The sequence below is a fragment of the Erpetoichthys calabaricus genome, chromosome 2 (assembly GCF_900747795.2).
Source record: "Erpetoichthys calabaricus chromosome 2, fErpCal1.3, whole genome shotgun sequence".
Taxonomy (NCBI): domain Eukaryota; kingdom Metazoa; phylum Chordata; class Cladistia; order Polypteriformes; family Polypteridae; genus Erpetoichthys; species Erpetoichthys calabaricus.
The window spans coordinates 72,001,942-72,026,117 of record NC_041395.2 but is presented as its reverse complement, the minus strand read 5'-3'; the positions used below and the strand labels follow the sequence as shown (position 1 = coordinate 72,026,117).

The 24,176-nt window shown below is 39.8% G+C and overlaps 1 protein-coding gene across 13 annotated transcripts in view; it reads right to left on the bottom strand.

The window, feature by feature from the left end:
* ppfibp2b (PPFIA binding protein 2b) overlaps nucleotides 1–24,176 on the bottom strand; it is a 306,312-nt gene that overhangs the window by 146,931 nt on the left and 135,205 nt on the right. Inside the window, exon 1 of one of the 13 annotated variants that reach the window (XM_051922760.1) lies at nucleotides 10,012–10,519. The exons of the other annotated variants lie outside the window; for them this stretch is intronic. Coding sequence (XP_051778720.1) covers nucleotides 10,012–10,059 — 48 coding nt within the window. The 5' untranslated portion in view covers nucleotides 10,060–10,519. Of the gene's footprint in view, nucleotides 1–10,011; nucleotides 10,520–24,176 lie in introns of those variants that run through there. 13 annotated transcript variants of the gene reach the window in all.

The window sequence follows — 24,176 nt, the reverse complement described above, 5'->3', positions numbered from 1 at the left end:
TGTAAGAAAGGCAGATATTAATTAGAAATTTTTACATCCAAACAATTACATTTTTCTTAATCATTTTCAGAATCATGTTACTATTTTAGACTACTTGTGGTCAAAGCCTTGGTTCTGTAGACTTCTATGGCCATTTCTTTTGTACAAGGTAAGTTGATAATAAGAAGTTATTCTCATTTTTTAATTACAATCAGCATTTATTTGTAGAAAAATTCCATTCATCCATTTATTTTCTAAACGTATTTATCCGGCGCAGGGTTGCAGTGCAGCTGGAGCCTATCACCGCAATCATCGCACCAGCCCATCGCAAGGTGAAACACACACACACACACACACATGCATATTCAAGTATGGTAAAACAAAATTAAAACAAGTCATCTAAATAAACAGACTGTGTAATGAACATTACTATCAGTACCCAGTTAAGGAAACTAATGGATCAAAATCAAGTGGCTTGAATTTGGAAACCATTATATTAAGACTATGTTCATATTAATGTAAGTGTGAAAGTTCTGTTACTAGTATTACTGACAATGAAATTGGTAAGAAATTAGGAAAAAAAACCTCTGTATCTTTAATTGCAGAGATAAACCAGCATTTGTTTATTCCACTACCAGTACTGATGAAGTACTATATCTCAGTTGTAACAAATTAAGGACCTTTTTTTATTTGTCAAATCTTTGAATCAAAACCAATAATTTTATGTTATTGTATTTGAATTTCATATTAGGGCATCAAATTAAAATAAAATAATGTATGATGTATACTTTAAAATTTGCTTTGAAACAAGTTGTACTTTTGGAATGAATGAACTGCAACAATTAAAAAAATTCTTTGAACTACCAATAACATGAAAGATATTTGTAAAGGACTAGCTAAAATTACTGTAACAAAAAATCCAGGGTACAGGTACTACTGGAAGGGAACACGGGCAAAGCTAACACCCTGAACAAATTTTTTAGTGGATTTTCCTTTCCACTGCCCCCTTCTCCCAATGACCAGTCCCCCCACACAATTTCTAATACATCAACAACTTCTTGTATGTATTTTGCTCCTACCACTTCAACTATTATGGCCAGTGAGGAGTCTACCTGTATCCATCAGTATGGGCTGTCCATAACTGTTGACCAAATGAGGAGACAACTGAGGAAAAACTGCAGGGGCATATGGAGTTATTGTCCCTATAAAAGTATTCAGATTTTATTGTTATACAACAGAGAAAAGCCAAGCAAAATGACACCTTTTATTGGCTAACTAAAAAGATTACAATATGCAAGCTTTCGAGGCAACTCAGGCCCCTTCTTCAAGCAAGATTATACAACATTAACACATCAAAGATTTATTTGGATTATTGACACCATACTACTTTAAGTACTTCCTAAACCAGGTACCTTTTGTGCTGTTTATAGCAACAGCCAACAGTTGACAGAAAGACTTCATTAAATTCACATCATGACAGCTCTCTTAACATTTAGAATGCTAAGATTTATACGTGAGATTATATAATATTTGCAATAAAATTAATGTATTTGTCTATTTATTTTATACAAAGCTTTAAATAATCTCGCGCCATCTTATATTTAAGAATGTCTTACACCTTACACTCCAAATTGTAACCTTAGATCATCAAATGAGTGTCTGCTTAGAATTCCAAGAGCTAAACTTAAAAGAAGTGGTGAGGCGGCCTTCTGCTGTTATCCACCTAAAATCTGGAACAGCTTGCCAATAGGAATTCGCCAGGCTAATACAGTGGAGCACTTTAAAACACTGCTGAAAACACATTACTTTAACATGGCTTTCTCATTGCTTCATCTTAGTTTAATCCTAATGCTCTGTATATTCAATTAATTATCATCATTATTCATGGTGGCTCCAAAATCCGTACTAACCCCTACTTTCTCTTCTGTTCTTTTTCAGGGTTTCTGGGGTGGCGACCTGCGCCACCACCACCTGATCAAAGCACTGTGATGTCCCTACATTGATGGATTAAAGGCCAGAAGTCCACATGACCGTCATCATCAAGTTCTTCCATGAGAACCCTGAATACAATGAGGACTGATTGATGTCATTTATGTTAGGTAGAATGCCTAGTGGGGGCTGGGCAGTCTCGTGGCCTGGAACCCCTGCAGATTTTATTTTTTTTCTCCAGCCGTCTGGAGTTTTTTTTTTTGTTTTTTCTGTCCTCCCTGGCCATCGGACCTTACTTTTTTTTCTACGTTAATTAGTGTTGTCTTATTTTAATTCTTACTTTGTCTTTTTTCTCTTTCTTCATCATGTAAAGCACTTTGAGCTGCATTATTTGTATGAAAATGTGCTATATAAATAAATGTTGTTGTTATAGACAAATTGGTTAAGATAATTAATACGATTTCTACTGTTAATAACTAAAACATTATATTGATAATGTTGAAATATTAAAGTTTTAAAGAATTTGTGTACCAAGGCTAAAGCTAGATTTACTTTAGTAGTGACACTTTCTGTATTGTAACTGGTTACAGGAAGAAGCGGAAAGAAAGTGTGGAGAGAGTGGAGAGATAATATAATTATTCATAGTTCTATAAAATGCAATATACAGGTGCTAGTCATAAAATTAGAATATCATGACAAAGTTGATTTATTTCAGTAATTCCATTCAAAAAGTGAAACTTGTATATTAGATTCATTCATTACACACAGACTGATGTTTAATCAAATGTTTACTTCTTTTAATTTTGATGATTATAACTGACAACTAATGAAAGTCCCAAATTCAGTATCTCAGAAAATTAGAATATTGTGAAAAGGTTCAATATTGAAGACACCTGGTGCCACACTCTAATCAGCTAATTAACTCAAAACACCTGCAAAAGCCTTTAAATGGTCTATCAGTCTAGTTCTGTAGGCTACACAATCATGGGGAAGACTGCTGACTTGTTGTCCAAAAGACGACCATTGACACCTTGCACAAAAGGTCATTGCTAAAGAGGCTGGCTGTTCACAGAGCTCTGTGTCCAAGCACATTAATAGAGAGGCGAAGGGAAGGACAAGATGTGGTAGAAAAAAGTGTACAAGTAATAGGGATAACCGCACCCTGGAGAGGATTGTGAAACAAAACCCATTCACAAATGTGGGGGAGATTCACAAAGAGTGGACTGCAGCTGGAGTCAGTGCTTCAAGAACCACCACGCACAGACGCATGCAAGACATGGGTTTCAGCTGTCGCATTCCTTCTGTCAAGCCACTCTTGAACAAGAGACAGCGTCAGAAGCGTCTCGCCTTTGGACTGCTGCTGAGTGGTCCAAAGTTATGTTCTCTGATGAAAGTAAATTTTGCATTTCCTTTGGAAATCAAGGTCCCAGAGTCTGGAGGAAGAGAGGAGAGGCACAGAATCCACATTGCATGAGGTCCAGTGTAAAGTTTCCACAGTCAGTGATGGTTTGGGGTGCCATGTCATCTGCTGGTGTTGGTCCATTGTGTTTTCTGAGGTCCAAGGTCAACGCAGCCGTCTACCAGGAAGTTTTAGAGCCATTCATGCTTCCTGCTGCTGACAAAATTTATGGAGATGCAGATTTCATTTTCCAACAGGACTTGGCACCTGCACACAGTGCCAAAGCTACCAGTACCTGGTTTAATGACCATGGTATCCCTGTTCTTGATTGGCCAGCAAACTCGCCTGACCTTAACCCCATAGAAAATATATGGGGTATTGTGAAGAGGAAGATGCAATATGCCAGACCCAACAATTCAGAAGAGCTGAAGGCCACTATCAGAGCAACATGGGCTCTCATAACACCTGAGCAGTGCCACAGACTGATCGACTCCATGCCACACCGCATTGCTGCAGTAATCCAGGCCAAAGGAGCCCCAACTAAATATTGAGTGCTGTACATGCTCATACTTTTCATGTTCATACCTTTCAGTTGGCCAACATTTCTAAAAATCCTTTTTTTGCTTTGGTCTTAATTGATATTCTAATTTTCCGAGATACTGAATTTGGGACTTTCATTAGTTGTCAGTTATAATCATCAACATTAAAAGAAATAAACATTTGAAATACATCAGTCTGTGTGTAATGAATGAATCTAATATACAAGTTTCACATTTTGAATGGAATTACTGAAATAAATCAACTTTGTCATGATATTCTAATTTTATGACCAGCACCTGTATATACTACAGAATTTACAAATTGCCACAACGTTGTTCAGGTAGTGTCTGTACTTATAAAAGAGACAAAAATTAAGTTGTGATGTGCAAGTACTTATTCTTTTTTCTATCTCACCTCATTTTGGTTTATTGTTGCAGTTGTAAAGGACAGAAGAACAAGTTGTTCATTAGAAAAGTAAGGTTTTCTTTTACAAGCTTTCTTTGTATCAATTATTTCTTTTGCATTTTTATTCAAACCATAGATGTCCAATTTGTGTTTATTTTTCTTAATTGGTAATTAAATTATGATGGCATATTTACTTCATGTTACTTTTCACAAATTTATTCCACTGAAGGACTAAAAATGTCATCACACAATGAAAGAACATTAGAAATATTTAGACGAGACTAGGCCATTCTTCCCAACAAATTTCACCAGTCCTATTCACTTAACCTACCCCCCACTAAGTAATATCAAAGTCTAGTTTTTCAAGGTCCCTGCCTATTGTCTACCACACTACTTGGTAACTTATTCAATGTGTCTATGGTTTTCTGTATGAAGATCAACTTCCTAATGTTTCTGTGAAATTTACCCTGAACAAGTTCCAGACTGTCTCCATGTTCCTGATGAACTCAGTTTAAAGTGACAGTCTCGAACCACTGTTCTAATGCCATTCATAATTTTAAACATTTCATTCATGCCTCTCCTTAATCTCCTTTTCCCTAAACTGAATAGGCTTCGCTATTTTAATCTTTCCTTATAGCTCATAGCATTTAGCCTTGGAATAGGCTTAGTCACTTTTCTCATGACTTTTTCAGGTACATCAACATCCTTTATGTAGCCTGGAGACCAAAACTGCACAATGTGCTCCAGGTGAGGACCCACCTGTGTGATATAAAGCTTGTGCATTACCTCCTTTGACTTGTATTCTACACATCAGGGCACTAAATAACCTAACATTCTCGTAGGCTTCTTAATGGCTTTTGAACACTGTGTGGAAGTTGATAGTGAGGAGTCCACTACGAAGGTGTTATCAATTGATTGTTTTTCAATTGACTTATGATGGTACATCATATATTGTAACTTTAGCAGCAAGGTTAACAAAGAAGTACTTTATCATCAGTCATAAAACGGTGAAGGTACCTTATAACGTTTTTTGGGAAACACACCCAACCAAAATTAAATTCATGTAAACTGAGTGTTTAGAGATCAAGAAGGCTAATGTTTTTTCCAAATTCCAAAGATGTGTATGCTAGTTTAACAAGTGACATTATGGTAGCTTGATGTGTAGGTATGTGTGTTTATCTGAGCACATTGTAGCCATTAACTGGCAGGTTAGGCTCAAGCTCCCACATTCTAAATTGGATTATGTTGGTTCAATGAATTGATGATTTATTGTACATAGAAAAATATTAACTAGAACAACTACTAAGGAAAGATCTGCATGACTGCTACAGAAATTGCATATTATGTGAAATTTAGAGTTGAACATTTTCATTTTGCTTTAATTATAAATGAGTTAATTAAAAGGGCCAGCATTTTCAAATTAAATGTAATGATATTTTCAGTACCATTCTGACACTTGTTGAAACTGAATAGAAAGATGTCCTCCATTCTGTCAACATGTAAAGAATGTTATTGAACTGTATTTACAAGTGAAATTACTTCTGTAGAAAAGTAATTTAAAAAATAAAAAATAAGGTGTGGGTTGAATGACGAATTGTTTCACTTGTTATTAGGTAATGCATATACTTTGTTTATAAACTCGCACTATTTCTATAACAGTTGGTGAAACCTGTTTCCTTACACATCCACTACTGCATCCATTTTATCTGTATTGTCTAGTTCAAGTTACCCAAAACATGTCATTGTTAATTTACAGCACACCACTCCCAGAGATACAGTGTTTATCTTATATTCATGAAGAATGGATCTCTTGAAAGTTTCTTTTGGCACTTCTTTTAAAATAAGTTTTAAAAGACTCTAATGTCAATTAAGCATTTGAGACAGCTTGTTATACACTGTGCAACACTGTTTGTACACTGATAACTTGCAAAATTAAGAAACAAGCTCTTGTCCAGGAGATGATGAAACTGAAATATGACATACTTCATATATACAAAATGTTATGACAGAAATGCATCACTTTTTAATCAATGTTACAAAAGTAGTTCTTACATTTAAAATTTGAAATGAGCAAACTAATTAAACAAGAAGTTCTATTAAACACAGAAACTAGTTTCTGACCTGGAAACTGGTTTGACTGACAGCTTACAGTTTAGTGTTAATGTCTGTTGCAGGTTGGTGTTTTTAGAACAATCAGGTAGAACAGGGGTGTCGAACTCCGGGCCTGGAGGGCCGCAATGGCTACAGGTTTTAGTTCTAGCCCTTTTCCTAATCAGTGACCAGTTTTCACTGCTAATTAACTCATTTTCCCTTCATTTCAATAGCCCTGTTTTTAAGGATTCAGTCCTCTGAATTGATTTGTTTCTTCATTAAATGGCAGCCAAACAGAAATGAGAAGTGAAACGAGCCAACAGATGACCAGCTAAACTGGGATTTCAAACCAGTTTCACTCCAAACACTCTCTTAATGAGAAGCTGATTCTTGCTGTTAATTAAGCCCGTTATTTAATTCAATGGCTTGTTGCTGCTCTCATTCTGCCACAGCAGATATTTCCAAATTTGCTGATTTTTCTGTTTTTTCAAAGAACATTGCCAAAATGTTTTGGTGACCTGAGAGATCAACCTTACTGAGACCTTCGCCTTTCTTTATTTTCAGATATTTTGTGATGGGCACAGGTGAGCTGGTCATGTGGCGGCTTGTTTGATGTCTCATTATTGTTTGGCTACTAATTAAGCAAAAAGAGACAATTAAGGGGCCTGAGTCAAGTTAATTAAAACTAAAGCAAAAGAAATTAATTAGCAGTAAAAACGGCTCACTAATGAAGAAGATGGTTAGAATGAAAACATGCAACCACTGCGGCCCTCGAGGACAGGAGTCCGACACCTGTGAGGTAGCATAAAGTTTTAGTTTAAGGGAATTGCCTAAATATTTTAAATTAATTGTTTAATTATTTTTGACAAACTGTAAAATTTAAGTTCCAAAAGAAATCAAACACTGACTAGATTACCAAAAAAAATAGCAGTGGGAGGAAACACAGCATAAAAATCTACAAATTCCCAATAGACAAACACATAATGAAAGATGACAATGCACATCTTAGTCTGTGTGCCATGAATCCCTCTATGGTCATAAATGAAAAAACATGAAGCACCAGAGGCCTCTTTCTCCCATCAGGCAAGCTGTAGAATTGGAATTTCCCTTAACCCTTTAAATTCTCAACACTTCGTAGAGAATTATCTTTAATGCAGGAAACCTCTGCTTTAATATGATGTTTTTGTTTATAGAGCCCAATGTCTCTATTCCAGAACAACTTCAGAAAACCACACCATCTTTACATGCACACAGTAACAAAAAAAAAAAAACTCTGCTTTTTTCATCTGGCTAGGTGAACAAAAGTGTGAATGAATAATTTTCAAACTGTTTTAGCATTGCAGAATGTTGATAAAATACAAGTCAATTTACTGTGAAGCCCCTAAAGTTAAGTCACTGACTTCAGCCAGGAAGTTCAAGGTTTGGGTTAGAACAGAGACAATGCAGAGAGAATTATAAGTGAACAAAATCATAAAATATGATCCTTTTTAGTGTTTTCCAATTTAGAGCTACACAGTACATTTTTTTCTGCAGTAGTACACCTAAATATCTATCCATCCATCTTCAAACTAACTATTTGGGCATCATTTGGCACAAGGCTGGAAACCAATCCTTGATTTGTTGATAGGGCACAATCATGCTTTTATTTACAATAGCCAATTTACATTAACCACACAATTAACCGGCGGCACAGTGGGTAGGTTCACTTCCTGGGTCCTCCCTGCATGGAGTTTGCATGTTCTCCCCGTGTCTGCATGGGTTTCCTCTGGGTACTCCAGTTTCCTGCCACAGTCCAAACACATGCAGGTTAGGTGCACTGGTGATTCTAAATTGTCCCTAGTGTGTGCTTGGTGTGTGGGTGTGTGTGTGTGTGCGCGTCCTGCGGTGGGCTGGCACCTTGCCTGAGGTTTGTTTCCTGCCTTGCGCACTGTGTTGGCTGGGATTGGCTCCAGCAGACCCCAGTGACCCTGTAGTTAGGATATAGTGGGTTGGATAATGGATGGACACAATTAACCTGCCACACAAACCACAAGCAGGAGATATACATGAATGTATCTGAAGGAAGTCCACACAGACACAGGGGGAACATTCAAATTTCACACATACAGTGAACAGGCTGTTAGTCCAACGTAAGACATACTGCACTTAGAACTAAAGAATACCTGCATTTTCTGAGATTTATAAGCACTTAGCAACACCTTTCTTAATTTCAATGACAAATTTTAATGGTAATATAATTCTTACATTTTTACACACAGATATGAACGCTTCTGCAATTGTAACAAAGGCCGTTAAAAATTTTAAGAATATTTTTTCTTGTTGTACAATATAGGTCTAAATGCTAGTTTTCAGTAAATGGTGCATTTACTTTTTGATTAGTTAACTTATATTTAAGTATATGAAGTTGTAAGTAAAAAGTATTTGTAAGTTGAAATGCATTAAATTACTAAGGTATATGTTACAAAAATGAAATTAAAATCATTAATATGTAAAAAATTGATAACATAGGACTGTGCTGATCTTGATCAATCTGTAATCAATTAAGTGTAATTACATGTAACTGTTATTAAAAAATATTTTATTAAATGGTACCATGAAAATACCAAAAATAAATCAAAATCTGATAGTGGATAAAAATAACAAAAGATGTGAGCTCTAAAACAGTAAACTACAGTTATATAAAATAAGTGCTTCGTCTGCAGACTGGTCAAAGCTCATAAGCTTCAGAATTAGGCGGAACATGCAGAATTAGAAACGTAATTAACTGGATGATCAAGTACTTTGATAGCAGCCCACTTTACCTGTAATATCTCTGCATTTATTCCTTGAACATAATGACATTTCTCCACATGCTTAGTATTACAAATGAGAAAATTAACAAACTGACTAAAAGCGAAACTACAACTGACAACATATCAAAGCTTTGAGTCAATCTTTTTATATTTTTTCTGGAGAAAAAAATACTTATCACCTCCAAGGTGCGTGGGGGTAGAGAGTAGCAGGGTGAAAGGATGCAAAGAAATCAATTATCAAAAAAATCGGTCTTCTTGTATAATATTTAAAATTTACAAACATAACCTTATTTTTAGGGGAGATAATGAGGAAACTACACAACAGCAACAGTAGGGGAAAGAAAAGCACAGTTTACAAAGATGCATAATTTCACAACTGGGTAACCCTAAATTTTCAACTAATAACCATATCAATAGTACGAAACTTTTATTATTGCTCCATTGCCATAATTATTTCAAACTATGCCATACTGTTAAACAATTGCTATATTTTACAGACTTATTTTTCACATGAAAGGGGGGCAATTTCTACTACAATCAGAAAGTTAAAGATTAACTATTACTCCTTAAACACCTAATCTCTCCTAACTAGAATGGGCCTGGATGGCTGATGTGCATACATTTATTACTATTTCACGGTGGCACTTAGGATCACAATAATCAGCAAACAATTCTGTGCTATTAAGCATGAGGAAGAAACTACATTAAATGAAACTGTCATTATAGACTTTTCATTAATATAGCATTTGGATAAATGGAAAAACAACAACTACAAAAATCTACAGCAATCTATTTTTTTGTTTTCATTTCTATTTTCATTACTGGATTTACTTCAGAATATAATAAGAACAATTCAGCATATATCCTTACACTTACCCTTTTCAGCCAAGTAAAGTGCTTGTAAAAATCAATACTATTCTCCATTCTTTAGGCCCATAGCTGCCTTGTCTTTCATCAAAGTGTTAGGGAAAGACTTTTCAGAAGAAGATATAATTCAAGTCCACAGCTTTCATGACTACAGCAGCGCAGATGCAGGATCCAGTTTACTCTGTGGATTTTTAAAATTTGCTTTTTACTTTAAGCTTGCTCCAGACGACCTCCTGACGAAAAAAACCAACTGTATAAACGAACAACTCAAAGTGCTGTCTGATCCGTGCCACTGAGCATCTGTTTTTTAGTGCAGAACACAACGTTAAGTGACAAGCTCTAATATCATACTGCCGTCTTTGAAAATAAATCATGCCAGCTGGATTTTTTCAGAAAGCTGTTCACAATAAAACTGAAGGCTTTATATAAGTCTAAACTTAGCTTTGCTTAGGTGACTTTTCCCCTTCTAAAAAGTAAGTAAATCTAAACTACTGCATTCGTGCTCCTCACAAAAGGATCCATTAATCAGAGGGACTGCTTCTGCATTCTGTTTAAAGACTGGCTGGAACTCATTAGCAAAAGACCCTACTTCCTGTCTAACTTCAGTAACAGTTTTTAAACTATGCACACAGCTCCCTGAAATGTGTTCAAAAAGTAAGGATTTCTGATAAATTTCCAATCATTTTGCAAAAATGATAGAAGCAGGAACCTTAAACTATCATGAATGTACATCTTTAGAATCCAGAGAGTTTCTTTATACTGCATCTACAAGTTTTTGTTTACTATTAAGCAGGAGTGAAGAAGTGTGAATCACTCCAATTGGTGTGGCCCTTATATAAGCGAAAACAACTCAAGCAAGAACACTATAGCATACGCTGTCTTAATCAACAGTTATGCTTAATGCATGATTTTAAATTTAAGTAAGAAACTTAATGCCCTGCAGCCCTTCAGTCTGGGTGATTCAGTGGTTGAACAGATAGTATTGTTGCCAGAAACTCAGACATGAATCCTGATCTGGTCACTGCCTGGGTGGCTTTTATCCATTCTTCTTGTACCTGGATCCATTATTCTGGGTTTCCTCCAATATCCTGAAGACATTCATGCTGTGTTGGTTAGGTTGACTGGAAACTTTAAAATGGTTCTGCATCCTATTAACAGCTGTACAGGGGCTCTGCTGAATATTTTTTAAAAAGCATGTTCCATGAGATACAAAATGTACACACTTAGGTCAAAGACAGAGGTAAGATTTCTGAAAGTGCGTGTGGTTAATGTCCAGCTAGGAAGAAGTGTAATCTGTTGGACAGTGACTCCCAGTGGTTTATCGAGCAAGTACTGCATAAGCATGGAGGGCAGCCCCACAACTAACAGAAATCAATACAACTAGAACTGGTAAGGAAGACTATATGAGGTAAATGCATGGGTTATGAACAATAATATTTTTTACATACCTGGTTATGCATACATATCAGACTCCATTCTTTTAAAGGAAGTGGGGGTGGCAAACTCCATCCATCTATCAATACACTCATTACCAAACCAAATTAACCCTGCTCAGAGCTACAGGACCTGTGCCTATTCCAACATCTCAAATGGCCAAGGCACAATGCAACCCAAGACATTAGTCTATCACAGGGCACATTCATACAGTATACATACCTACATCTGTGCCCTCTAATATGTACAAGCACGAAGACTGCAGTTCTTACAAAGTACTTGTTGAACTTTAATGGCTCAAGCCATGCAAATAAACAACCCCCCAACTCACTCAGTAAACCTAAAACTGTGCTCAACGGAGAAATACTACTGACATTTGAAATGTATTAATATATGATATATATTAATGTATGGTTAAAAAATTGTCCAGCACAATTCCACTTGTTTTCTTCATGGCCTTTACCTTCACTTTGTCTCCGGATATTCCCATGTTTTCTGCCACACAACAAAAATGTGAATGTTGGTAATTCTAAATTGACCCTGTGTGAGTGTGTGCTGAGGTGGGTCTGCAATGGACTGATCTAGTTTTGGTTCCTGCCTTGCACTCAGTACTGCTGGGAGAGGCTCTGGCATCCCAGTTCTGAATAGGTTTATAGGAGTGTCAGAACATTACTTTCTGAAAGTTCATTTGGATTTATTTTGCAAACAGCTTGGCTTTGAAGGTAACAAGTGAAACATATGACATTTAATTCACAGTGTACAGTGTTCAGTCAAAGGCTGGCTCCTTCCTTGCACTCAAAGATGCTACAATAGGCTCCTGTGATCATGAAATGGATTACAGTTATACAGGATAGCTGGCCATTCACACCATCATTATATGGCCAAATGACCTGAATACTGTAAAGTTTATAGTTACGAGTCAAATTGCATGGAAGCAAGACCTAAGGAACAGAACAACATAATACCCTGTAATGCCTGGCCTGCTGCACAACACATACTGGTAGTGAAAATTGGGTTGAGAACACGCAGAAAGAGAACCTATGACAGAGCCAGTAAATAACATATTTCAATATATCAATGAGGGGTAGCACAATAGTAGCACTGCTGTCTCTGCATGGAGCTTGCCTGTTCTCTCTGTGTCCACATGGGTTTCCTTCAGGTGATCCAGTTTCTTCCCATAGTCCAAAGAAATACAGCTTAGGTGGACTAGAGAGGCTAATTTGGCGCTAGTGTGATAAACTAGTACTCTGTCCAGAGTTTGTTCCTGTTTTGCGGCTGATGCTTGCTGGGCTAGGCTTTGCAATACTTCTCTGGATAAGCGGGTTCAGAAAATGGATGGATAGACGGATGAATATATCAATGATGTCAATCCAAAACAAGTACCAATTCTAAACAAAGACCAGAGGGCTTTCAAAATGAGTTTTTTGGCACAATGCTATAACATGCTATTTGCATCAAACTCAAAAATTGGACTGCTGTTTCATCAATGTTACATGGAACTGAACAATAAATACTCAGGTGCTGTATAAATTCTTGGAGAAGGAGGTTTGAAATACCATATAGCAAATGTGATGTAATCAAGTTCTTTAAGAATGTAAAACCCAAATCAGATACCGCAGAAAAAGATTACCTCCAAACTTTAAAAACGCTTTGCAGATCATCCAATACTTCTATTTGTATTTTCATTCTTTCACAGTTTGTTGCACCTATGCGCAAAAATAAAATTAAGCTGTCAGGTAATTCAAGACAACATGCCCGAATGACTACTATTCAACTGATGTGAAGTGATATGAAAGGTCTCTGTTGATTCATACTGACTATGCTCTCTTGCATACATAGACCCATTCCAGGTTACTCATCAAATTAACAGATCATAGGTTGACACTCTCCCTTAAGGCCCTTCACAATATCTTTAAACAATAATTCTGAAGGAGTATTTATACTGGTATATTATTTACTAACAAGAAGACTAACTTTTAATTAATGACTTTTATGGGGCTATCACAAAGCCAACCAATAAAAGATGGACCACATAGATTTCAAATAAATGAACCACAAGAAAGCTTCTTCAGCCTTCGACTGCACTTAGTTTTCACCAGTGACTGTACAGCTAAATATAGTAACAAACCACACAATTAAAGACAAAGGTGACTCCCCCATAATTCTGCTGATGATCAGCAATAACAAAGAAGTTGCATAAAGGAATGGGCTGGTTCTTCTAACTAAGAAAAGTCACGAAAACCTCAGCATTAGTGGAGCGGCAGTTGAATGTGACAAATGAAAATGTCTTTACATTAACAGAAGTAATAAAATAAATAAAAAATGAAAATGTATAGTAATGTAAAATCTAACCCAACATTTAAATGTAAAAGTAAAAGGAGTGACACATTAAGATTAGCTTGCCTTAATGCTTCAAAAATAAAACAAGTGAGTTAAAGTTGTATGTAACAGAAAATAATTATATTATAGCAATAACAGAAACCTGGCTAAAAACAATGATGGGGATGAGTATAACACAGAGGGATACACATTTTTATGAAGGACAGGTAGAACAGAGAAGGAGGTAGGGTTGCTGTGTATGTCAAACAGAATTTAAACGAAAGTCCTATTCGGTTGGATGATGAACCCCATCTTAGTGAGGACATGTGGCCTTGCCTGGAAAGCATTAGTTATAGAGGCCTTATTTTAGGAGTTTGTTATATATCACCCAAAGCAGTCAGTAATTTCAACACACATGTTTTTAGTAATATTAAAAAGGAAAATTTACACTGGGCTGTTATAGAGATGGTGGGCTTTAGCTTCCCAAATATTAACTGGTCTAAACTTGGAAATAGCAGAGCACAAGGGCACAAGGTTTTAGAAGTAATCAGTGATCATTTCTTTAACTCAGTATGTTAAAGCACCAACGTGGGGTGAAGTCTGTCAAGATTTAGTTTTTTTTGTAATAATCAGGATAGAATTGGGGATGTAGATATGATTGAACCACTAGTGTCAAGTGACCATAACATAATACAACTCTCAGTGCTTTGTAAGAATGTGGATGCAAACACTAAAAACTGTTAAGTTTAACGTTTGTAGGGAAAATTTTGTGCAAATGCGACAATGTCTAAGGAGGATGGACTGGGTTGAGTTTTTAAGTTTGCGGACAGCCAAGGAGCAGTGGAACAGGTTTAAAAATGTTTTACATGTAATACAGGACAGGTACATACCTAAATTTGGAATTAATAGGAAATTAAAAAAAAAAACTCTGCAGTGGGTTAATAAAGAGTTAAAAAAGAAGCTGCAAAGGAAAAAACAGCTGTATAAGGCGTATAAAACTAACAATTCCAATGTGAAGAAATTGTTAAGGATAAGATTGAGCAGTACATGGCAAGTATAGGAGTTTTACTGAATAGTCAACATGGGTTCAGAAAATAGAGGTCATGTTATACTAACATGCTGGAATTATATGAGGAAGCAATAAAAGGATATGATCAAAGTGGAGCATATGATATTATTCATCTTAACTTTCAGAAAGTATTTTATAAGGTGCCACAAGATATGTTGGGCATCAAACTAAAAGAACTGGGAGTTCAGGGTAATGTTTTTACATGGGTGCAGAATTGGCTGAGACACAGGAAGCAGAGGGTGATGGTGCAAGAAACCTTATCAGAATTGGCCGATTTTAAGAGTGGTGTTCCACAGGGGTCAGTGCTAGGGCTGCTGCTCTTTTTAAAATATATATGCTGTAAACAAAGAATGCTTTCAAAAATATAAATAATGATTGTTTGTCATCAATTTACAAAATGCAAAGTGAGTGAACAAAAGAAAAATCTAAATCAAATCAATATTTGGTGTTACTACCTTTTGCCTTCAAACCAGCATCAATTCTTATAGTTACACTTGCACAAAGTCAGGGATTTTGTAGGATTATAGTCAGGTGTGTGATCAACCAATTATGCCAAACAGGTGCTAATGATCATCAATGTCACACGTAGGTTGAAACACAGTCATTAACTGAAACAAACAGCTGTGTAGGAGGCTTAAAACTGGGTGAGGAACAGCCAAACTCTGCTACCAAGGTGAGGTTGTGGAAGACAGTTTCATGTCATGGCAAGATTGAGCACAGCAACAAGACACAAGGTAGTTATACTGCATCAGCAAGGTCTCTCCCAGACAAAGATTTCAAAGCAGACTGGGGTTTCAAGATGTGCTGTTCAAGCTCTTTTGAAGAAGCACAAAGAAATGGGCAACGTTGAGGATCGTAGACGCAGTGGTCGGCCAAGGAAACTTAGTGCAGCAGATGAAAGACACATCAAGCTTATTACCCTTCGAAATCAGAAGATGTCCAGCAGTGCAATCAGCTCAGAACTGGCAGAAACCAGTGGGACCCAGGTACACCCATCTACTGTCTGGCCAGAGGTGGTCTTCATGGAAGAGTTGCAGCCAAAAAGCCATACCTTCGACGTGGAAACAAGACCAAGCGACTCAAGTATGCACGAAAACATAGGAAATGGGGTGCAGAAAAATGGCAGCAGGTGCTCTGGACTGATGAGTCAAAATTTGAAATATTTGGCTGTAGCAGAAGGCAGTGTGTTCGTCGAAGGGCTGGAGAGCGGTACAATAATGAGTGTCTGCAGGCAACAGTGAAGCAGTGAACGTTTGGGGCTGCATTTCTGCAAATGGAGTTGGAGATTTGGTCAGGATTAATGGTGTTCTCAATGCTGAGAAATACAGGCAGATACTTATCCATCATGCAATACCATCAGGGAGGCATGTGATTGGCCCCAAATTTGTTCTGCAGCAGTACAACGACCCCAAACATACAGCCAAAATCATTAAGAACTATCTTAAGCGTAAAGAAGAACAAGAAGTCCTGGAAGTGATGGTATGGCCCCCACAGAGCCCTGATCTCAACATCATCGAGTGTGTCTGGGATTACATGAAGAGACAGAAGGATGTGAGGAAGCCTACATCCACAGAAGATCTGTGGTTAGTTCTCCAAGATGTTTGGAACAACCTACCAGCCGAGTTCCTTCAAAAACTGTGTGCAAGTATACCTAGAAGAATTGATGCTGTTTTGAAGGCAAAGGGTGGTCACACCAAATATTGATTTGATTTAGATTTCTCTTTTGTTCATTCACTGCATTTTGTTGATTGATGAAAATAAATGATTAACACTTCCATTTTTGAAAGCATTCTTTGTTTACAGCATTTTTTCACACCTGCCTAAAACTTTTGCACAGTACTGTATATATAAATGATTTAGATAGGAATATAAGTAAAAAGCTGGTTAAGTTTGCAGAAGATAGGTGGAATGGCAGCTAATCTGCAATCCATCACATCGTTACAGAGGGACTTGGACAACATACAGGCTTTGGCCCCCTCCTTTAACCGTCACCTTATCGTGGTGGAGGGGTTTGCGTGTCCCAATGATCCTAGGAGCTCTGTTGTCCGGGGCTTTATGCCCCTGGTAGGGCCACCCAAGGCAAACTGGTCCTAGGTGAGGGATGAGACAAAGAGCGGTTAAACAAACCTCCTATGAAGAAAAACCATTTTGGACGGCGTTTTCCCTTGCCCGGACGCGGGTCACCGGGGCCCCACTCTGGAGCCAGGCCTGGAGGTGGGGCTCGATGGCGAGCGCCTGGTGGCCGGGCCTGCACCCATGGGGCTCGGCCGGGCACAGCCCGAAGAGGCAACGTGGGTCCCCCTTCCCATGGGCTCACCACCTATGGGAGGGGCCAAGGAGGTCGGGTGCAGTGTGAGTTGGGTGGTGGCCGAAGGCGGGGACCTTGGCGGTCCGATCCTCGGCTACAGAAACTGGCTCTTGGGACATGGAATGTCACCTCTCTGAAGGGGAAGGAGCCTGAGCTAGTGCGCGAAGTTGAGAGGTTCCGGCTAGATATAGTCGGGCTCACCTCGACGCACAGCTTGGACTCTGGAACCAATCTCCTTGAGAGGGGCTGGACTCTCTACCACTCTGGAGTTGCCCCCAGTGAGAGGCGCCGAGCAGGTGTGGGTATACTTATTGCCCCCCAACTTGGAGCCTGTACATTGGGGTTTACCCCGGTGGACGAGAGGGTAGTCTCCCTTCGCCTTCGGGTGGGGGGACGGGTCCTAACTGTTGTTTGTGCGTATGCACCGAACAGCAGTTCGGAGTACCCACCCTTTTTGGAGTCCCTGGAGGGGGTGCTAGAGGGCATACCTTCTGGGGACTCCCTCGTTCTGCTGGGAGACTTCAATGCTCACGTGGGCAATGACAGTGAGACCTGGAAGGGCGTGATTGGGAGGAATGGCCCCCCCGATCTGAACCCAAACGGTGTTTTGTTATTGGACTTCTGTGCTCGTCACGGATTGTCCATAACGAACACCATGTTCAAGCATAGGGGTTTTCATATGTGCACTTGGCACCAGGACACCCTAGGCCTCAGTTCGATGATCGACTTTGTGGTCGTGTCGTCGGACTTGCGGCCACATGTCTTGGACACTCGGGTGAAGAGAGGGGCGGAGCTGTCAACTGATCACCACCTGGTGGTGAGTTGGCTTCGATGGTGGGGGAGGATGCCGGTCAGGCGTGGTAGGCCCAAACGTGTTGTGAGGGTCTGCTGGGAACGTCTGGCAGAGCCCCCTGTCAGAAGTAGCTTCAACTCCCACCTCCGGCAGAACTTCGACCACATCCCGAGGGAGGTGGGGGACATTGAGTCCGAATGGGCCATGTTCCGTGCCTCTATTGTTGAGGCAGCTGACCGGAGCTGTGGCCGTAAGGTGGTCGGTGCCTGTCGTGGCGGCAATCCCCAAACCCGCTGGTGGACACCGGCGGTGAAGGATGCCGTCAAGCTGAAGAAGGAGTCCTACGGGACCCTTTTGTCCTGTGGGACCCCGGAGGCAGCTGATAGGTACCGGCAGGCCAAGCGGAATGCGGCTTTGGTGGTTGCTGAGGCAAAAACTCGGGCGTGGGAGGAGTTTGGGGAGGCCATGGAGAATGACTTTCGGACGGCTTCGAGGAGATTCTGGTCCACCATCCGGCGTCTCAGGAAGGGGAAGCAGTGCAGTGTCAACACTGTATATGGTGGGGATGGTGCGCTGCTGACCTCGACTCGGGACGTTGTGGGTCGGTGGGGGGAATACTTTGAAGACCTCCTCAATCCCATTAACATGCCTTCCAATGAGGAAGCAGAGCCTGGGGACTCGGAGGTGGGCTCCCCCATCTCTGGGACTGAGGTCACCGAGGTGGTCAAAAAACTCCTTGGTGGCAGGGCCCCGGGGGTGGATGAGATACGCCCGGAGTTCCTCAAGGCTCTGGATGTTGTAGGACTGTCTTGGCTGACACGCCTCTGCAACATCGCATGGACATCAGGGACAGTGCCTCTGGATTGGCAGACCGGGGTGGTGGTCCCCCTCTTTAAGAAGGGGGATCGGAGGGTGTGTTCCAACTACAGAGGGATCACACTCCTCAGCCTCCCTGGAAAAGTCTATTCAGGGGTCCTGGAGAGGAGGGTCCGTCGGATAGTCGAGCCTCGGATTCAGGAGGAACAGTGTGGTTTTCGTCCTGGTCGCGGAACAGTGGACCAGCTCTATACCCTTAGCAGGGTCCTGGAGGGTGCATGGGAGTTTGCCCAACCAGTCTACATGTGTTTTGTGGACTTAGAAAAGGCATTCGACCGTGTCCCTCGGGGAATCCTGTGGGGGGTACTCCGAGAGTATGGGGTACCGGCCCCCCTGATAAGGGCTGTTCAGTCCCTGTACGATCAGTGCCAGAGCTTGGTCCGCATTGCCGGCAGTAAGTCGAACCCGTTTCCAGTGAGAGTTGGACTCCACCAGGGCTGCCCTTTGTCACCGATTCTGTTCATAACTTTTATGGACAGAATTTCTAGGCGCAGCCAGGGTGTTGAGGGGGTCCGGTTTGGTGGGCTCAGGATTGGGTTACTGCTTTTTGCAGATGATGTTGTCCTGTTTGCTTCATCAGGCCGTGATCTTCAGCTCTCTCTGGATCGGTTCACAGCCGAGTGTGAAGCGGCTGGGATGAGAATCAGCACCTCCAAATCCGAGACCATGGTCCTCAACCGGAAAAGGGTGGAGTGCCCTCTCAGGGTTGGTAGCGAGATCCTGCCCCAAGTGGAGGAGTTCAAGTATCTCGGGGTCTTGTTCACGAGTGAGGGAAGAATGGAGCGTGAGATCGACAGGCGGATCGGTGCGGCATCCGCAGTAATGCGGGCGTTGCATCGGTCTGTCGTGGTGAAAAAGGAGCTGAGCCGCAAGGCGAAGCTCTCAATTTACCAGTCGATCTATGTTCCTACCCTCACCTATGGTCATGAGCTATGGGTAGTGACCGAAAGAACGAGATCGCGAATACAAGCGGCTGAAATGAGTTTCCTCCGCAGGGTGTCTGGGCTTTCCCTTAAAGATAGGGTGAGAAGCTCAGTCATCCGGGAGGGGCTCAGAGTAGAGCCGCTGCTCCTCCGCATCGAGAGGAGTCAGATGAGGTGGCTCGGGCATCTGATCAGGATGCCTCCTGGACGCCTCCCTGGTGAGGTGTTCCGGGCACGTCCAACCGGGAGGAGGCCCCGGGGAAGACCCAGAACACGCTGGAGGGACTATGTCTCTCGACTGGCCTGGGAACGCCTTGGGATTCTCCCGGAAGGGCTAGAAGAAGTGGCCGGGGAGAGGGAAGTCTGAGCATCTCTGCTCAAGCTGCTGCCCCCGCGACCCGACCTCGGATAAGCGGGAGACAATGGATGGATGGATGGATGGACAGGCTTTGGCAGATTTGTGGCAGATGAAGTTTAATGTTAGTAAATATAAAGTATTACACATAGAAAGTAAAAATGTTAGATTTGAAAGCACAATGAGAGGTCTGAAAATCAAAAGTACACCTTATGAGAAGGATTTAGGAGTTGAAGTGGACTGTACACTATCAACTTCCAGACAGTGTTTAGAAGCCATTAAGATGGCAAACAGAATGTTAGGTTATATAACATGATGTGAGGAGTACATGTCTGAGGAGGTTATGCTCAGGTTTTATAATACACTTGTGAGGCCTCGTCTGGAGTACTGTGTACAGTTTTGGTCTCCAGGCTACAAAAAAGACATTGCAGCGATAGAGAAGAGTGACTAGGCTCATTACAGGGCTACAGGGGATGAATTATGAAAAAAGATTAAAAGAGCTGAGCCTTTTCAGTTTAAGCCAAAGATTAAGAGGTGACATGATTCAAGTGTTTAAAATTACAAAGAGAATTATTACAGTGGATCGAGACTATTATTTTAAAATGAGATCATCAAAAACACGGGGACACAGTTGGAAACTTGTTAAGGGTAAATTTCACACGAACATTAGAAAGTTTTCCTTTACACAGAGAACCATAGACACTTGGAATAAACTACCAAGTAGCGTGGTAGACAGTAAGACTTTAGGGAGTTTCGAAACTAGACTTTATGTTTTTATGGAAAAATTAATTGGATAGGACTGGTGAGCTTTGTTGAAAGGCCCTTTTTTGTCTAGATTTTTCCAATGTTATAATGTTCTAATGGAAAGAAAAAGAAAAAAGGAAACCAAGCGCACCTTTCTTTTCATTGTGTCTCAGTAAACGAGAATGAGCAAGAGAAAAAAATTCATTTTTATCAGTACACAACATAATGAGTCCCAACTGCATCATCATATAGTATAGCATCTATAACAAGTATTCACCGCCTTGGACATTTTCACATTTTTTTTATATAACACTGAAATACAAAATAGTTAATTTGACTGTTTTGACACTGAACAACATAAAATGACTTAAAATAAAGTAAAAAAAGTGGAAACAAAACTCTACAAAGTGGCCTAAATTAATTACAAACATAAAACACAAAATAAATGATTGCATAAGTATTCACTCCTGTTAATATGACACACCTAAATCATCACTAGTGTAGCCAATTGTTTTAGAAGTCACATAATTAGTTAAATGGAGATCATTTGTCTGTCGTCAAAGGGTTTCAACTGACTGTAGTATAAATGGTCTTGTATCTGGAATGACTAATTTGTGGTGAGTCAATATCATAGCCTAACCTAAACAATGAAGACAAAGAAGTACTCCAAACAACTCTGTGAAGATGTGACTAAAAAGCACAAGTCATGGGATGCATACAAGAAAATATCCATCACCTAATATCCCTTGGAGTCCAGTTAAATCAATCATTAAGAAATGGTAAGAGTATTGCTCAGCTACAGTATATACCCCTACAGCAGGCTGTCCTTAAGAACTGAGTGATTGAACAAACATGAGACCACCAAGAGACCTATGAGAACTCTGAAGGAGAATAGGCTACAGTGGCTGAGAATGGTTCGCCCCCAGTTACAGCTCAATGGGTCAGTGACAAAGAGAAAGGCACTATAAAAAAAATGACATCTCAACTAGAGTTTGCCAGATGACACATAGGAATCTTTAAAGTCAGCCGAAAGAAGGCTCCATGGTGTGACAACACCAAAATTGAGCTTTTTGGTCAATAGACTAAACATCGGGTTTGGCATAAGCCAAATACTGCACATTATCAAAAACAGACCATCTTCACAAAGAAGCATGATGGTGGCAGTTTCATTCTGTGGGGATGCTTCTCTGCAGCAGGCCCTGCAGAGCTTGTAAAGGTAGAGGGTAAAATGAATGCAGCAAAATCCTGGAGAAAAACCTCATGCAGTCTGCAACCAACCTGTGTCTTGAGAGAAAATTTGTATTCCAGGAAAACAATTACCCCGAACAAAAAGTAAAAGCCACACAGGAATGGCTTAAAAACAGTTTTAATGTCCTGGAGGGGCCAAGTCAGAGTCCAGTGCCTGCATTTATCACATGTAAGAGTAGGTCTGAGTGACACAAATTTTGCCCTACTCTAAGGAGTAGGAGTAAGTGTTTTATCAATTTTCCTAATTTAGGAAATTACTCCTAACTTCACCAGGATTTAAGAGTTTGTGAGCAGTCTTAACTTGCGAGTTCGTGCCATTCAAGATGGCGTTCAGACAGAGATCAGCACACACATGTTTTGGAAATGCTATAAGACAATGAACTCATAAAAAGATATCAATTTGACAGAAATAGAATAATATTCAAAACAAATCTTGCATGTAATATGATTGCTACATCTACAAGAAGAAGCCATATACTGTCAGCCAAAATTAAAGTGTTGGCAACATTATGTTGTTTGGACTGGGGGAAATGCAGCTTTGCAATAGTAAGGATTTGGGTATATCACAACCAACCATTTCTTGAATTTTGCAATAACTTTGAATGTCTTTACAACACTCCACGTGAGCAAGCTTCATTCATGCAAATCATTGGTTTTCTTGGAGTTGTTGGTGCGATTGGCAGCAGGCACATGAAGATTATTTCCCCATGTGTGGATGAGCATGCATATGTGAATCACAAGCAATATCACGGTTATCAACATGCAGGTGGACATGGATGCAAACTATATTGTAGTAGCCAGCATATTTCCCTGAAAATAAGCAGGCCTGGATTTGTGATTGACAGTAAAATGTCATACAGGTCTGCAGAGTTCTGCATTGCAAAAACCCTTGGAACAAGCCCGGGAAAGTCCAGGAAGGCATGCAGAGTCTCCTAAAGACTCCTAGGGCACTAGAAACAGAGCTGCGCAGAAAATGAGGAGGGATCACAGAGAGAGAGAAATGACACACGACTCTGGAAGAAGGTCAGGAACAGTGGATGATTGAGCAAAAGAACAGCCGCGTAATTTCAGTCTCTGTTATTTTATAAGTCCTTCCCTGTAACCATAACAACGAGAAGGCGATTCTTCTGAAAGTATGGCTATGGATCATTCATTGTTAAATAAACGTGCCTGTTATTGGACTTTACTCTCATTTGGTGTGTCTCTCTGTCTCTCCATCTTGTTTCTCATAACAGCATTATTTTTGATGCTGCCAATATCCTACCTTATGTTTTTGTTGTGGTTCTTATACTACTTGAAATATTATTATTATTTATCATCATCTTTGTGGTGAAGACTTGATATCAGAAAAATACAAAACATTATCATGTGTGCCATTTTGCAGCTCAGAATGCTGTGATTCGTGATAAATGAATACTCATAGCTGGAAGCGGGTGTAGGAAGCTTCAGAACTACTTCTGATGTCCTAGTCTGAGGTAGAACACATCCTTATCCTAGTCAAGACTTTTATTGCAATTCCAAAGAATAATTCTGAGACACTTGATAAATATGAGCAAAGTCCTCAATCCAAATGAGAATTAGATTTTTTCATATACTTTATTAATTTGCTACTGGAGGTGAAAAAGGCTATACATTGACAATCCCTATGCAACCTGACAGAGCCTGAGCAGTTTTGCAAAGAATACAGGAAAATTGCAGTGTCTAGATGTGCAAAGCCGATAAAGATATGTACACAGGGATTGAAGGCTAGAGTGGCTGCCAAAGGTGTACTTACAAAATACTGATTTGAATAATTTTGCAATCAGTTAATTAGTGTCTGATCCAGTTTCACTTTTTGTCTTTAGTCATTAAGACAAAAGGGAGGACGTGGAAGTGGTATAGAGTTACAAGTACGCAGAGGTACACAAACTGCAGGATTATTAAAAACAAAAGAAAACATCAAATGCATTTTCAGTAAATTATATATTTATGTATATATATATATATATATATATATTACATATAAATATACATATATATTTATTGTGAAGGGTGCCACCTGGGATGCTTACCCGGCTGGGACACCCACAGTGTGGAAGAATAGGGGAGGCACCTTGCACAAGGCT